A 17,117-nucleotide genomic window follows, 5' to 3' on the forward strand; every position below is an offset into this window, starting at 1 on the left:
TGCCAGTCTACAGTGTTCGGCGGGCGAATGTCGCCTGTCATTGGGCACAGAAAAATACACAGTGAAGGCCAGGTGGGGAGGGGCACTAAGCTGTGAGGCCAGGCCCTGTATGCATGCTGGGCCTGTGAGGTCACTGGACGCCCCCTTGGTTAGGCACCTATCCACGTCCCTTCACTTGAGGTAGGAAGGTGGGCAGCATTCCTCAGAGGTGAGACACTGAGGCAGAAAGAGGGCCTCAAGCAGGATTTAGAGAGCTGAGAGCCAGGTGGACTGGAGGGGCAGAGCCTTCGATGTCGGGCATGTGGAGGTGGCCTCTCTCTAGAGGGTAGTTTAACGCTCAGCGCAGCTGCTGGCCACTGCTTGCCATCCCTCAGCCTCACCAAGAACAAATGCCTTTTGTGATGCTCAGAGATCATGGAAATTCTAAAAAGAAAAAAGTTCCAACCCTAAGTCTGTTAGTTTTCCTGAGCCAACTGGAGAAAACATGCTTCTGACCTGGTGGTTTTAGGTGACACCCAAGGACAGTCATGCGTGAGTGGCCTGCTACAGAGACCTCTCGTGCATCCCACCAGCCCCAGCCCCACCACCACCACAGCTTCCTCTGCAGTCTCACTGGTGTGTCCTAAATGCTTTCTCCTGAGTGCCATGAACTGGGGCCACACAGTTCATGCACCTCTCAAAATACGGCCTCCAGAGAAGCTGAGAATGGAATGTGCTTAATTACCATTGTGCCTGTCACCTGAGAGGCCTGTATTTCCTGGCTGGTCCTTTCAGTGTATTAGCGCGGTCAGTTTTTGACCCAAATGACTAGGGGCTGTTTTCATAAACCAAATGGAGGCTCTAGGTGTGAAATCCACTCTTTCTCCTTCACTTCTTTTGGGTGACAGGTTTCAACAGTAGTATCCCAGGCCGGGCGCGGTGGCTCACGCCTGTAATCCCAGCATTTTGGGAGGCTGGGGCTGGCTGGCAGATCACCTGAGGTCAGCAGTTCGAAACCAGCCTGGCCAACTTGGTGAAACCCCATCTCTACTAAAATTACAAAAATTAGCCAGGTGTGGTGGTGGGCACCTGTAATCCCAGCTACTTGGGAGGCTGAGGCAGGAGAATCACTTGAACTGGGGAGGCAGAGGTTGCAATGAGCCGCGGCTATGCCACTGCACTCCAGCCTGGGTGACAGAGAAAATAAAAAATACAAAAATTAGCTGGTCATGGTGGCACACACCTGTAGTTCCAACTAGTTGGGAGGCTGAGGCAGGAAAATCACTTCAACTTGGGAGGTGGAGGTTGCGGTGAACCGGGACCGCGCCATTGCACTCTAGCCTGGGTGACAGTGAGACTCCATTTCAAAAAATAAAAGTGAGGATGAAAGGAAATATCTGGATCCAAACCTCAGCTGTGGGGCCAAGGCACCAGTGATGTGCCCATGTTTCTTTGGTGAGAAGTTGAATCATTTTGCTCAGTGGTTCTCAAACCTCAGCCTACCTCAGTCATTGTTAAATAGATTTTAAATCAAGCAAGCTGCACCCTTTCAATTTGGGGGTCAGAGGCAGGGCCTATGACCTGCATCTCTAAGAAGCTCCCGGTGATGCTGATGCTGCTGACCCAGGAAACACACTTTGAGGATCACTGTTCTAGTGCTTCTGGTATGTCAGCAGTTAAGAAATGTCTGCACATGTTAGGTTTCACCAGACTAGGCAGGGAAAAACAGAGCTGCCACAGCCAGGTACCACCCCCCGCCCCACACAAACTCACATCAAAGGCCATACATAGTCATGACTCCTGGAAGGAGGTTGGATGCTGTTACCTGCCATTGAGTTACTTGCCAGGTTTTGAGTAGCTAATGGCACTTCAGGACAGTGATACTAATGCTGGAACTCTGCCCCTGGGGCCCTGTCATCTGGATCTCAGCCTGGAAGAGAAGTCTTGCAAGGAAATGGAAACACTGCAAAAGTGCAGACTAACTTCAGATCAATTTCTTTTTTTGTGACAGTCTCACTCTATTGCCCAGGCTAGAGTGCAGTGGTACAATCCCAGCTCATTGCAAGGTCCGCCTCCTGGGTTCAAGCAATTCCCCTGCCTCAGCCTCCCGAGTAGCTGGGATCACAGGTGCCCACCACCACACCCGCATAATTTTTTGTATTTTTAGTAGAGACGGGGTTTCACCTTGTTGCCCAGGCTGGCCTCGAACTCCTGAGTTCAGGCGATCTGCCCACCTCGGCCTCCCAAAGTTGGCTGGGATTACAGGGATGAGCCACCGTGCATGGCCCCGATTTATTTTTTGCTACTACTCCCAATAGGAGGCCAGAAAGCAGCTGGGCTGTAAGAAAAAAGCCAGCACATCACCAAACTGTCCTTTGTACACAAAGGCAGGCTGGGAATCCTGGGGGGCCCTGAATACACTACAGACAAGTCATGGCCACGTGGGAAGGGCAGAGAGCTGGCGTTTCTCGGACAAAAATGAACTTTTCTGGTGCTTATTTTGCTACGTTTCAATCAAAACTGGTAACAGTATTAAGGAATCTTCATGAATCCAAGACCACTAAGCAGGGCAAGAGGCTCACTCACAGAGGAAATGGGGAGGGCCCCTTATCTGTAGACTCTGACCACAAGTGTCAAGTCTTTGGCCTGAAAGCGGCCATCCTGGCTTTGGCTCTCTGGCCACAGCGACAGCTATTGTCAGAACTGGGGCTGCTGGTAGGTGGAGGAGAGCTGGCCTGTGCCACAGACGCCCATCATGGCAAGGGCCCACACTGAGGCACTCCCTCCTCAACCTGGGAGAAGAGGACAGCAAAGCCAGTTTGGGTACAGCCCATCAGGCCCTGCCACCCTGCCACCAGTTCGTGCCACACTCTGACGGGTGCTACGCACAGCCCCATTTTCTATCAGGATTTCACCTGTGCAAAGGAACATCCAAAGAAAAAATCACATCTAGTTTTATAGGCATTTAATAGTTTACCAATTGGTACAATAAGATTTTTTAATATGCAGAAAACATGAATAAATTTTGTTTTACACAGTCTGAGAGCAACAAATCTTACTGTAAAACACAAGAGCAATATTATATACATTCCTTTACTGATTTTTTAAAATTGTGTCAATATCTTCAGTGAACTCTTACAATCTGTTTTCTCAATTACCACCTCTGCAACATTGATATGAAATCAAGGCTTGCCTTCCTGTCAGTGTTGGGATCAGCTTGAACTCCCAAGAGTTTGTGTTTGCCTCTAGCGTCTTCAAAATGAGCTTTAGGGATGCCTGAAGGACAGGCTGGACAAGAAAGCAGCTACTTCCATGATACAGTGGGAAGATAAAAAGGCCCATTCAGTCCAGCCATGACCTGTAAATCCAGCTTGCCCTCCCCCCACCCCACTGGAAAAAAAATCCAAAACCTTTTTCCACCAGTTCTGTACATGTCGCTTCCTCTACCAGGAGATTCTTCTTTGAGTCATCTAGATTAATGAACACACTGGACTTATATACAGCTGGACAAGAAAGAGTAACCATTTTAAGTGCCTTTTCCTTCAACAATTTTAACTTCAGTTGCTTAAGGATTATCAAGCCACCAATGTCAACAAAATATCCTTTACTTTTAAATAGTTTTTCTTTAAATAAGTTTAAAGAAAATCTAACGAGTGGTATCACTGGGAAGTTCACACAGAAACAGAAAGAGGCAAACGGGAGAGCAGGGCACTGGCAGTGGGGAGATGGGGCTTAATAAATCTAAAGCCAAAGCTTCCAAGACTATAGCGAGCGCTCCCCAGCTTGGGACGACTGGCTAACACGAGTGATTCTGAGAGGAGTGCTCTGGGCACACCACACATAGATGAACCAGGACGGTCTTAGTCTCCTAAAGTGCAAGATGCCGCGTCAACAGGCAACTCATCCCCGCACGATGTCTAAACCAGTTTCCCTGGCTGGCACTCTTAAGAGCACAGCTAAGATTTCTTGGGCACGTTGTATTTGGGTGGCACTGGAATGTCTGTTTTCACACACACACAGTCAATCATCTGAGGATGCAATTCTACCAGCTTTTATTTCTTAAATAAGTGGCCAATTTGATTAAGAAAGTGACAAAGCAGCAGTGAACCTCTAAACCAAATAATAAAAGTCCTCTACTTACAATCCAAACCAGTAACCTCATCATTGTCCTTATCCCAGGCAAGGCACAGGGTTAGACAGCAGACAGAAAACAGAACACAGTCAGAAAGGGCATCAACAGGACAGTGCCAGACAGCAGTGCAGGAAACCTTTGCAAATCTGATTCCAGGCTGTAGATGGATTGCTCTCCCCCACCCCTTCGGTATTAAACAGGGCTCGTGACATGTGGACCCAGTTGTGGGCCATCCCTGAGATTCAATGTTCGCTGCTTCTCACATGGAGGATGTCTAGTAACTCAACTCAGCAGCAGGCTGTGGCAATCTCCCAAATAAGGATAACTTTGTTTAATCGTTTCCTCCTCCTCTGCCAACGCCAAGTCACTGTGTGCTGCAGGGGAAGAAACGCTTGCTTCCTCCTGCATCGGTACCATTTTTCCTTTATTGTTCAGTATCTATGAGTGATTTCTAGATGTTGTGGCTTACCCTTAAACAATTCATGCTAAAAATGAATTAAAATACAAGACATTTATACATGTACAAACAAATGTTAAGATGCACCATTTCTATGTATTTATATTTCTCAAAATAGGACAGAAAATAGCAGCAAACAAGAACAAAGACATTTTCCATAGTTTTTGTAGAAAAATCCAGTCAGAAGAGCTAAGGGGAAAAAGACTTCTCAATGTAAGCAAGGATGTTAAGCAATATTGTCCTGAAAAGTAACCTACTGTATGTATTTAAGGAATTAGCTGAAGATGTAATTTTTGTCCTCAAAAATAGCCATTAGTTCTCAAAACTTTGCCTTCCAGAGACATCTCTCAGGAATCTAAAAACAAGCAAACAAACAAAAAGACACAAGCTAGACATAAAGCTGCTTCTAGTTAATATGCGGCCTAGTCTGTGCGTATCTACAGGACATTAACTCTCACCCTTTCACAGGAACAAAATTTCCATTAAATACTAAAGGGGATATTTTAAAAATCACATAGTACACAAATGAATAAAATGCAATTCAGAATTTTATCTCTGTTAAACTGTCACTGTTATCTCATTGTTATGTTAACTTTTTAAATAACTTTCTTGGGGAAAAAGAAGAAAACCTGTTGGTTAGCTAAGCAATGGAATTCCTTATTAATAATTGACAGTGGAATAGTGCCCTAAAAGTTATGGGTAAAAATTCTCTTAAACCTACTTGTAACTTTGGGTTAAAATATACAATATATCTGGGATGCGAAAAATGTCGAGCAGCTAAATTAGAAGGGGAAATAACAGAAGTGATTTTCCTTCAACTGGAAAAAAATCCCCAGAGTCAGATCTAGTTTTCAGAAGCATTAGGATCAAAAACGGTTTGTTCTAAAGCATGGCATTTCACAGCAAGGTTTATTCTACTTGTCCATTTTAGCACTTCTTCAAAAACCCAGACTAAGGATGTGGAGGTTGATGTGTATGATATACACATATAGATTACTTATCCACTTATAGATAGGCCCATAGACCATAAACATTTACATATAAACAAAAGGTGAAAACAGTACATTTTTATGCACTCGCCATTAAACCCTGTCATTTTTTTTAAACTTGTAAGTGAAACACAGTTTAAATCAAAATCAGATTCATGTTGAAAAAACAAACTGTTGTATTCCTCCCCACTCCTTTCAGACGGGCACACAGAACCTTCTCAATATTTCTCTGTCATTATGTAATGCACATTGCACATCCCTAAAAAACACCAAAAACAAATAGTGATTTGTACCATGACACACTCAATGGGAAGATTAAATTCTATTTGGAAGTCACTCACTACACAGTCTAATAGTATGGAGAATACAACTAGAAGTATGTCTAAGTGTGGAAAATAGAAGCTTAGAGTATGACAGTATTTTTTACCTGGTTTACAAAGCATTAAGACCAAAATGAAATAAATGAGTTGCTATTAGCTGCTGAGATTTTTCTTGAGATTTACAGTCATTTTCTTACATAAATATACCACTAGCCTTTGCTTGATAGGCTGCCAAAACAAATTAGCCTATTGATTTGGCAAATGTGTCATGACAAAAATTCCAATGTGTCATCCCCATTAATTACATGAATGGTTCAGAAGATTTTCAATTGTAGCCTTATTATCTAACATCCTTAAAGAAGATTTATTAAGCACACTTAAGTGATGTTACATAGATACACATTTCAGAAAAAGCCCTAAAAACCACCACTTTTCCCCAAATGAGGCCATCAAGTCAGGCACCAACAGATAGCAGGAAGAAAAACATGAATTAATAATCCAACATAAAATGACACTGTCAACTATTCAGTTTAGTGCCCTAGTTCAATTTATTCAACTTCTGCCTTCGTAGGCCTGGTGTGAGCAATGCCAGCCCAGGTTTTTAAACCCCTATGGTACTTCTAGACAACGTATGTAAATTTACAGTATACAGTTTGGATTCACCATGCATGAATACTTTGTGTGTAACATTTAATAAGCTCAATCTACATCCAGAATAATTTACATGAAAGGACAATATTTATTTAAACAGAGCTCAATGGGGTAACCATGGTATCATCAGAGTGCATCCAGAGGAAAAGAGGGAGGAGGGGTCAAAGGAGACGCAATCAACGGCACTCCCACACTTTTACTGTTTGATCTACGCTGCCAGTGACCACATAGGGTGCCGTCTTGTGGAAATCTGAAAGAAAAAAAAGATGGCTTATTTAAAAATCACACGTAAGCCTGGGCAACAAAACAGTGAGACCCCCTCTCTACAAAATACAAAATTAAAAAAAAGAAATTAGCTGGGCATGGTAGAGTGTGCCTGTAGTCCCAGATACTTGGGAGACTGAGGCAGGAGAATGGTTCGAGCTGGAAGTCAAAGCAGCAGTGAGCCATGACGCACCAACTGCATCATGAGCAAGATCCTGCCCAGCCCACAACCCTCCATCACACTGAACCAGATAAAATTTTTAATAACCCATAAAATAAGAAAGTCCAAATGCCAGGACTTTTCATGTTTCTCTAACATACCTACACTCCAAGAAGGTATCTAGTTTGCCAACTTGGTTAGGGAATTTGACAATCGATGATCAAATCCTGTATTAACATCTCAACAAAAATGCCTGTTCCTGTTTGGCCCATCCAAAATGGGGCTCAATTTTTTTTTTAGAGCACAGTCTCACTATGTGGCCCAGGCTGGGGTGCTGTGGCTGTTCACAGGTACAATCCCATTACTGATGAGCAGAGGAGTTTTGACATCTCTGTTTCTGACCTGGGCCAGTTCACCCCTCCTTAGCCTACTGTTCCCAGGAGGTCACCATACTGATCCTGAACTTAGTGCAGACATCTACTCAGCACAGCACAGCACAGCACACTGTAACCCAGAATTCCTGGACTCGAGCAATCCTCCAGCCTCAGCCTCCTGAGTAGCTGAGACGAAAGGTACAGCAGGCCTCAAATCTAACAGAGTCTCACCATATCCATTTTCTATGTTCCAGGCACAGCAGAAATGCTTTATATTCATGCCTAATCCTTGAAACAATCCTGTGTGGTAGGCGTCAGCTGCATCTTACCAAGGCTTTGGTCCATTATACTTTAGTGTGTTTATTATACTTGATTGTATTCACTATCTTAAATTCTACAAGTCCAGATGATAGTGAGGATGCTTACTAAAATTAAATACAATTGTCTGAGTTTCTAGTACATGATAATATACACCTGCCAGAGGGAAAGGTTGAGGAAGATTTTGTTTGAGAAACAAACTAATAGGGGAGAAAAATTACCCATCAGAGTGGTAAGTATCCTCTTTGCAACTTCTAGTTTCCAAAACAATGTTAGGCAGTGGAGAGAGTAATGTTTTTATTATAAGGCTAACAATGGAAAGAGTTAAGGAAAGGAGAGTTTAAAACAAATTTGAGGAATCCACAGGGTTTTAATTTGCCATCTCTATTCTGCCCTGAAAGCATATGGTCATTTCTTACCTGGCAAAGTCCACGATTATGTAAAACTTTGTTATGTCTGGCACTCCAAAATCTAATGTTCAGAGGCCTCACGAGGCGTACGTACCCAAGGAGGTAACAAAGTGTTCATGCGCATTGAGGGTCTTCATGCATCGCTTGTTCTTGTAATCCCATACGCGTAGGGTCTTGTCATCAGCACAACTCAAAATAAACTTCCCCCCAGAATGGAACAGAACTCCACGTACCCAGTTATCATGACCCACCTTAAAAACAAAAAAGTTATTTGACTTAGTAAAAGGATAAAAATATTTAAACAGCATCTATTTAATAGTACAATAAAAATATAGCTACCAAAAACATCAAAAGACAAAAAGAAAATAAAAGTCTAGGGAATTCTAGATTAAAGGAAACTGGAACCTCAGAAGACATGACCAGCGAATATCATGTTTGGTCCTGGTTCTGGACGAGAGTTAAAAAGAAGTTACATGGGGCATTATATTATGGGAACAACAGAACAAATCAGAATATGTAGTGTATCAATGGTAAATTTCTTTAGTGTGATTAATTTTATTGTTATTTATTTATATACCCTTGTTCTTAGGTGGTTCATGCTAAAATACTTGGGGGGTAAAGTGTTATGATGTCTCCAAGGGAACTCTCAAATGATTCAGCAAAATATAACACACATACATGAAGGAAAACAAATGGTAACTAGGTGTAAGATATATAGCCATTCACTACATAACCATCCATCCACCCACCCATCAGTATTTCCCATCGCAGCAGTTCCATTCTTGCAATTTATCCTTTTTTTTTTTTTTTTTTTAAAGATTAAAGATGGGGTTTCACCATGATGGCCACGCTGGTTTTGAACTCCTGACCTCAGGTGATCCACCCACCTCAGCCTCCCAAAGTGCTAGGATTACAGGCATGAGCCACCACGCCCGACCGCAATTTAACCTTAAAGACCTGGCCAGACTTAGTTAACAAAGATGTTCACAAAGCACTGTCTGCAGATCAATGTAGAAGAGCTTCTAACAACAAGAGTGAGGATCACATACTTTCTAAATTAAAGGTTTGCTACAAACCTACTTTAAGGGGTATGATATTTTCATAAAAATTTCATATTCATCTACATACTAATTTAAGAAAAAAGCTTAGAACTGAACAGTCGAACATGGTAGCTACTATCCATGTATGCCAACTTAAATATATAATAGTTAAGATTACATACAACCAATGATTCAGCTCTTCAGTCTCACTGGCCACATTTCGAGACTGTACCAGCTGCATAGCATGCTGGATGGTGCAGACACAGCAGAGCACTGCAGAAAGTTCTGGTTTTAAAGAGATAGCATCTCCCTCTGTTGCCCAGGCTGGAGTGAATAACATGATCACAGCTCACTGAAGCCTCAAATTTCTGGGTTCAAGCAATTCTTTTGCCTTAGCCTCCCAAACAGCTAGGACTACAGGCACACACCATTAACACACGACTAATTTTAAAATTTTTATTTTGGTGGATATAGGGCCTCATTATGTTGCCCAGGCTGGTCTCAAACTCCTGGGGTCCTCTTGCCTTGACCTCCCAAAGCCCTGGGATTACAGGTGTGAGCCAGGGTGCCAGTATGCTTTTTTTTTTTTTCAGACCGATTCTTTATTGCCCAGGCTGGAGTGCTGTGCTGCAATCTCGGCTCACTGCAACCTCCCTCTCTCAGGTGCAAGTGATTCTCAAGCTTCAGCCTCCTGAGTAGTTGTGATTATAGATATTCACCACCATGCCCAGCTAATTTTTATAATTTTAGTAGAGACGGTGTTTCACTTTGTTGGCCAGGCTAGTCCTAAACTCCTGACCTCAGCTGATCCACCCGCCTCAGCCTCCCAAAGTGCTGGGATTACAGGCATCAGCCGCTGTGCCCAGCCTGCTTTAATTATATATTATCTTTTTTTAATAGCAACATAGTAAAGCTGAACTCAGCTCAGAATACTACTAGAGGAGTTTCACTTTCTAATCAGTTCTTGAAGATACTTCCACATGTGTCTGTCATATCCTACAGAGAGACAATCATTTCAAGGTATGGTCAGCACCTAAAACAATCTCTAAACAAATGTGGATGCCAAGTTATAAAAACCACTACTGAATGAACAGCCACTGATCTCCTTGTAACTCCTTTAGGCACACAGGAATGTCCACAATCCCTTACCAATATTGACGTATCTTTATATGGAAATACGGTTGCTCTTAAATAAGCCAAATAAACTAGATCATGTGAGCAAGGAGGTGTAACAGTTAAAAGGAGTCATACGAATTAAGTGAAACACAGAAACATTTTCAACAGTGAACAGGACTGGAAGAATGCTGCTCCATACTAGATATCCAACAATTTTTACAGATACAGTGAGCTAGCAGCATCTCCCCCTCAAACACCGACTGGCTCTACAGATTCTTTCTAGAACATGCATTCTAGAGAACTAACTTTACATCACTCTAACAACCACAAAATTAAAAGAAAACTATCCTTACAGAGAAGTTATTTTAAAGCCCAGAATAAGTCAAATTATTTAATAAGATACCACATAGCATTAATCCAAAAAGGTAGAAACAGTGAAGATGCAAAAGAAATGGTAAGCTGGTGCAAACTTACAAGGGTCATAAGGCACATGCCAGTACTGACATCCCACATCTTAATAGTCTTGTCTCTGGATCCAGACAGCAAGAATGGCCCAGGTTTACCGCTTTTTTTAGTCTACAGAAAACATAATAAAAATTAAGTTTCCCATACAAGAAGTTAGGTAAGGACTTTAATGGCTTCTAAGATAATGATCTATATTTCAAATTTTGCTGCAAGTTGGTTGGTTGGTTGTTTTATTTGAGATGGAGTCTCACTCTGTTGCCCAGGCTGGAATGTAGTGGTGCGATATCGGCTCACTGCAACCTCCCCGTCCTGGGTTCAAGTGAATCTCCTACCTCAGCCTCCCGAGTACCTGTGATTACAGGTGCACGCCACCACATCCGGCTAAATTTTGTATTTTTAGTAGACGTGGTTTCGCCATGTTGGCCAGGCTGGTCTCGAGCTCCTGATCTCTACTCGACTGGGCCTCCCAAAGTGCTGGGATTAGAAGTGTGAGCCACCACACCCAGCCCAATTTGTTTTTATCTGCTGAAATACACAAGCCTTTCACACCATATTTAGGCTATATAGGAAGGACTCAGATAATATAAGAACAGAAAATCTGTATTTAGGCTAGGACTCAGTTTTCATAATACCAACAGAAGCAAGTAAATTGGTATTTCATGATTTACTTTTCAAGATTTCTGTAGTCACTATTTAATTTAGCTTTTATAAATGCAACCAGAATCAAACTTACTTATTTATTGATCTGAATTAGGGAATATTTATTTAGTTCAACACAGGGTCTCATTCTATCACTCAAGCTGGAGTGCAGTGGCATAATCACAGCTCACTGCAACTTTGAACTCCTGGGATCAAGACATTTTCCTGCCTCAGTCTCCCAAGCAGTTGGGATTATAGGAGTGTACCACCACACCTGGCTACGTTTTTGAAAATTTTTTTCCTCATTAGTATAGTGGTGAGTTTTTTAAAAAAATATTTTCTGTAAAGGCAGGGGTCTCGCTTAGTTGCTCAAACTCCTGGGCTATGGTGAGACTCCTGCCTTGAGTTGGCAAAGGGCTGGGATTACAGGCGTGAGCCACTGCACCTCACCAGAGTCAAATTTGTGATATACAGCATGTAACCACCACCAAAGGGCAGTAAACAGAATCTGAAAATGCAATGGGCCAACCAAAATAAAAACTCACAAGAGACCAGCCTGGCCAACATGGCAAAACCTTGTTTCTACTAAAAATATAAAAATTAGCTGGCATGGTGGCACATGCATGTGGTCCCAGCTACTCAAGAAGCTGAGGCAGGAAAATCGCTTGAGCCCAGGAAGTGGAGGTTGCAGTGAGCCAAGATCATGCCACTGTATTTCCAGCCGGGTCAACAGAGTGAGACGCTATCTCAAAAACAAACAGACAAACACCTTTTAGACCATTTTCATTCATTTATTAGACAGGGGTCTATGTTTGCCCAGGCTGAACTTGAACTTTTGGGTACAAGTGATACTCTTGCCTGAGCCTCCTAAGTAGCTGGGACTATGGGCATGTGCCGTTGCACCTTGCAGGTAATTTATGTTTAAGGCATTATCATGAAGACCAAAATCATAAAGAGCACAAACTAAGAATCACAAAGAAATGTGTTAAAACTCCAGGCTTAGCTAGTACTTTTAAATGATCAAGAACAGAGGCCTCCATATGAAACAGTCTTCATTTAAATAAACATTTATACGATCACATCTGGGATTACTTTTAAAAAATAAATACTGAACTACATTTTACCATAAATTTATAAATAAAATGATTATGTTCATTAATGAAGGCTATTCTTCCAACAGATAACTTTAACCTCTCCCTCAAGTTTGGTTTTACATTGAGACACTCTCATTAACAATGGGTTTTCTGATAAATTTTTATTCTTTAGGAGAATGTTCATCACATATGAAATCAAGGATAGTCTGACAGCAACAATAATCACTGCTTAAATAATGTAAACACATCGCAAGCTTTGAATAGAGAATTTAAAGAATCAGAATTCTGGGATGCAGATTTTTAAATCCATTAACAGCCCTGAAACTGGGAAACATAAAAGTTATGTAAGGTTTTACCATATCAGCAATAAAATCACAAAGACATGTTTAAATATACCATACCTCAGATCCTGTTGCTTCAGAGATCGAAGAGTACGAGCTTTCTGGAGCCCAGGAAATGCATTCTACCACGTGCTCATGTTCTCGGAGCTCAGCCTTGCATTCCTTTGTTGCTACCACCCATACACGGACAGTCTGGTCATTGGAACAGCTGGCTATCAGAGTGCCATCTTGATTTGGTCGTACCATACGTACCCATTCTCTGTGTCCTGTGAACGTCTTCACACAGTAGCTGTCAATATAAATAATAATTTACATTGTAAATGACAATCATCAGGATACTTCCCAGAAGCGATATAAAAATAGCCATGTACTGGGATGAAGAGAATGGTACCAAGTTAGAGTGGCAGATCGACAGAATAAATGTACAATTCCGGTTAATTCAAATGGGAACAATAACCTAATAGCCTATCACTAAGGAGCTAACAAAATCAACATCTAGAAGGTAAAATATAAATAAGATCTTTCAAAACTAAACACATACTTAAAAATACTGGAAAAAAAAGCTATGCTCTACTAATCTGAGTAAAACTAGTAAGTCTGTATTACAAAAATCAAGTGTAATTTTACCACAACGAAATTCGGCCTAACAGAGGTATACCTGCACAATGCTTATTTATATTTTAATTTAAACTCACAGAGAGATCAACTAAAAGACCACAGAGGAAATAGCCATTACATAGAAATGTCCCTCAAGGACATAGAGTCTCTCCTTACAAAGTCTCTGTGTTCCTTTCTGGGAGAGATGTACAGAGCAAATTTAGTTTTAAGGTATATTTAATATAAATGTCATAATAATCACCCTGGGTTAAAGTTGAAATGACTGAAACACCCAAAACACAATTTTTTAAAAAAATAAATATGTCTTTAAACTGATAACTTTTCTTTTTTTTTTTTTTTTTTGAGATGGAGTTTCACTCGTTACCCAGGCTGGAGTGTAATGGTGCGATCTCGGCTCACCGCAACCTCCGCGTCCTGGGTTCAGGCAATTCTCCTGCCTCAGCCTCCTGAGTAGCTGGGATTACAGGCACGTGCCACCATGCCCAGCTAATTTTTTGTATTTTTAGTAGAGATGGGGTTTCACTATGTTGACCAGGATGGTCTCGATCTCTTGACCTCGTGATTCACCCGCCTCGGCCTCCCAAAGTGCTGGGATTACAGGCATGAGCCACCACGCCCTGGCCCTTTTCTTTTTCTTTGAGACGGAGTCTCACCCAGGCTGGAGTGCAGTGGCAGGATCTCAGCTCAATGCAACCTCCACCTCCCATTTCAAGCAATTCTTCTGCCTCAACCTCCCAAGTAGCTGGGATTATAGGCGCCTGCTACCATGCACGGCTAATTTTTTTATTTTTAGTAGAGACTGGGTTTCACCACGTTGGCCAGGCTGGTCTTGAACTCCTGACCTCTGGTGATCCACCCGCCTCAGCCGCTGATGCCTTTTCAATTGAACTTACTTACCCAGTTTGCACTTCCCACATTTTTATAGTTTTATCCCTTGAGGCAGACACTATATGATCTCCATTGGGCATGATGGCTACTGAAGAAACATTGTGGTCATGGCCTAAAACACACAACACAACAATATATTATTAAGTAGTAAACCACCAAGAGCAATTAAACATCAATTTACCATGGGCTTTCTCTATGTCAAAGCAACTTCTAAATACACTGGGTTTTATACAAGTTTGATAAGAAACCTGGATTTACAAGATAAAGTTAAAAAATCAGTAAAAAATCCATAAGGAAATAGTCCATTTAGAGTTAACTTTCCTTATTAACATTTGAATATATTCATATACTTACCTCAGTGAGTCTGAATGTTTACATATGAACACTAGGAAAACAAAGTATTTCGTGTGTGTGTGTGTGTGTGTGTGTGTGTGTGTGGCAAAGACTTGCTCTGTCGCCCAGGCTGGAGTATAGTGGCACAATCATAGCTCACTGTAGCCTTGAATTCCTGGGCTCAAAAGCTCTTCTCACCTCAGCCTGTTGAGGAGCTGGAACTACCCAGGTGTACACCACCACACCGGGCTAACTTTTAAATTTTTTATACAGACAAGGTCTCCACATTTTGCCCACGCTGGACTGGAACTCCTGTCCTCCAGCAATCCCTCCTGCCTTGGCCTCTCAAAGTGCTGAGATTATAGGCATGAGTCACTGCGTCTAGCCTCTAGGTTGATATTCTAATATATATACACATATATTCTAATATATATATAATATATATCTATATTCATCAGATATAGACTATATATATATAAGTATATATACTTATATATATAGTAAGACCAACAAAGCTAAAGAGAATGGATAAGAAAAATGGGGAATTGGTTCTCTGTTTAAAATGGTGGTGGGCTGAGTGCGGTGGTTCAGACCTGTAATCCCAGCACTTTGGGAGGCCGAGCTGGGTGGATCACGAGGTCAGGAGTTCGAGATCGTCCTGGCCAACATGGATGTCATCTCTACTCATCTCTACTAAAAAAAAAAAAAAAATTAGCCAGGCATGGTGGTGTGCGCCTGTAGTCCAGCTACTTGGAAGGCTGAGGCAGAGGACTTGCTTGACGATGTAGGAGGTGGAGGCTGCAGTGAACTGAGATTGCATCACTACACTCCAGCCTGGTAAAGAGCAAGAATCCATCTCAAAAGAAAAAAAAGAGTTAATGCATGGAATTCCTATAATTATAAACTACCCCAATGCATTTAATTTGAGGACGAAGGAGAAACACAGGCTTCAAATTATGCCCCCCAGGTAAAACATAGTTTACTCATATGTTAACATCATGAATAATCTGTATGTGTTCCTTGTCCAAAATCCCAACATTCAAATGTCATCATGTTTAAAGAAACAACAAAAATCCCCATGTAATGAGCATCTCCTGTGTGGCAGGTACTACACCAGGAGGACTCATCTATATGATTTCATTTTATCCTCATGACAACTCTGTAACTTCGGGATTATTACCTCTGTTTTGCAGATCAAAGAGGTTTAAATTTTCTAATACCAGAAAGTAGACAGGTAGAAATTTGAACCCCGGTTATCTAACTCCAAAGCAAATATACTCTTTCCACAAACCACACTGCCTCAGCAAACAGTTCCCACAAGACCTGGGAAACAACAATGAATGAGGGCATAGGATATTCTCTGGCTCATTTAAGTGAGCCAGAGAATCTGGGTTCCAGTTTTCACTATACCTACTCTCTTTGGACTTGTTTCCCAATTAAGAAAAATTTAAAAAGAAACAAAACCATTTTTGAGTCAAAGTCTCACTGTTGCCCAGGCTGGAGTACGATGATATAATCTCGGCTCACTGCAAACTCCGCCTCCCAGGTTCAAGTGATTCTCCTGCCTCGGCCTCCCAAGTAGCTGGGATTACAGGTGTGCGCCACCACACCTGGCTAATTTTTCTATTTTTAGTAGAGATGGGGTTATTTTTGTATTTTTAGTAGAGACAGGGTTTCGCCATGTTGGCCAGGCTGGTCTTGGAACTCCTGACATCAGGTAATCCAGGTGCCTCAGCCTCCCAAAGTGCTGGGATTACAAGCATGAGCCACCACACCCAACCACAAAACCATTTTTAAATCAAATACAGATAAATGACCTGGCAGTTTTTCTTACCAAAAAAATACTCATACAAATATTTTATGTAAAGTGCTAAGACATACTTAAAAGCTCATAACAGAAACAACTCTCAACTACTGTGGCTTATCCCTGGACTATATATATTAAGTAATTCCTCTACCAATACAGATAATTAAGAAGTGAATAAAGGAAGCCTGTACATTGTTAGCAACAATAGTCTTTCTGAAGTATCATGATAGAAATTACTATGAAAGTACTATCCTCTACCCCTTACCGTGCATGGTTCTGATGCATTCAAAGCCCTGAAAATCCCATAGTTTAATGGTCATATCTGCAGAACAGGAAGCCAGAAGCTTGCCGCTGTGGTCAAATGAAATGTCCTGTACAGAGTCTGTATGTCCTTTAAGAGTTCGTTCAAAATCTCCAGTCTCATAATCCCACACCTGTCAAGTGAAAAGAAAATTGGTTAACACCAACTCCATCACTCCTTTCTTGTTTCACATTTGTACTCAGCAGACCGGTCTAGCACCTTACTGAGTAATTAACCGAACAAGCAACGAAGAATATTAGAAATACCATATCTCATGTATAAATTGGTTTTTCTATAGAGAGAAAACTAATGTTGCAATTATTAAAATCTATCTCTAGTACCACATTTATAAGGTTTCTATCATATAACCAACTGTAATAGTGATTAGGTATATAAAGCCACAGGAGACAGTCCCTTCCCT

The 17,117-nt window shown here is 41.6% G+C and overlaps 1 protein-coding gene across 22 annotated transcripts in view; it reads right to left on the reverse strand.

The window, feature by feature from the left end:
* Positions 1-2,929: 2,929 nt before the first annotated feature.
* The window catches only part of PAFAH1B1 (platelet activating factor acetylhydrolase 1b regulatory subunit 1), a 95,718-nt gene continuing 81,530 nt past the window's right edge, over positions 2,930-17,117 (reverse strand). For all 22 annotated transcript variants that reach the window (XM_078372448.1, XM_078372429.1, XM_054255586.2 and 19 more), the window contains 6 exons: positions 16,661-16,829; positions 14,265-14,367; positions 12,810-13,038; positions 10,685-10,786; positions 8,149-8,305; positions 2,930-6,778 (listed from right to left, as the gene is read on the reverse strand). In XM_078372448.1, coding sequence (XP_078228574.1) covers positions 6,705-6,778; positions 8,149-8,305; positions 10,685-10,786; positions 12,810-13,038; positions 14,265-14,367; positions 16,661-16,829 — 834 coding nt within the window. In that variant the 3' untranslated portion in view covers positions 2,930-6,704. The remainder of the gene's footprint in view (positions 6,779-8,148; positions 8,306-10,684; positions 10,787-12,809; positions 13,039-14,264; positions 14,368-16,660; positions 16,830-17,117) is intronic.

The sequence above is a fragment of the Callithrix jacchus genome, chromosome 5 (genome assembly GCF_049354715.1).
Source record: "Callithrix jacchus isolate 240 chromosome 5, calJac240_pri, whole genome shotgun sequence".
Lineage (NCBI taxonomy): Eukaryota > Metazoa > Chordata > Mammalia > Primates > Cebidae > Callithrix > Callithrix jacchus.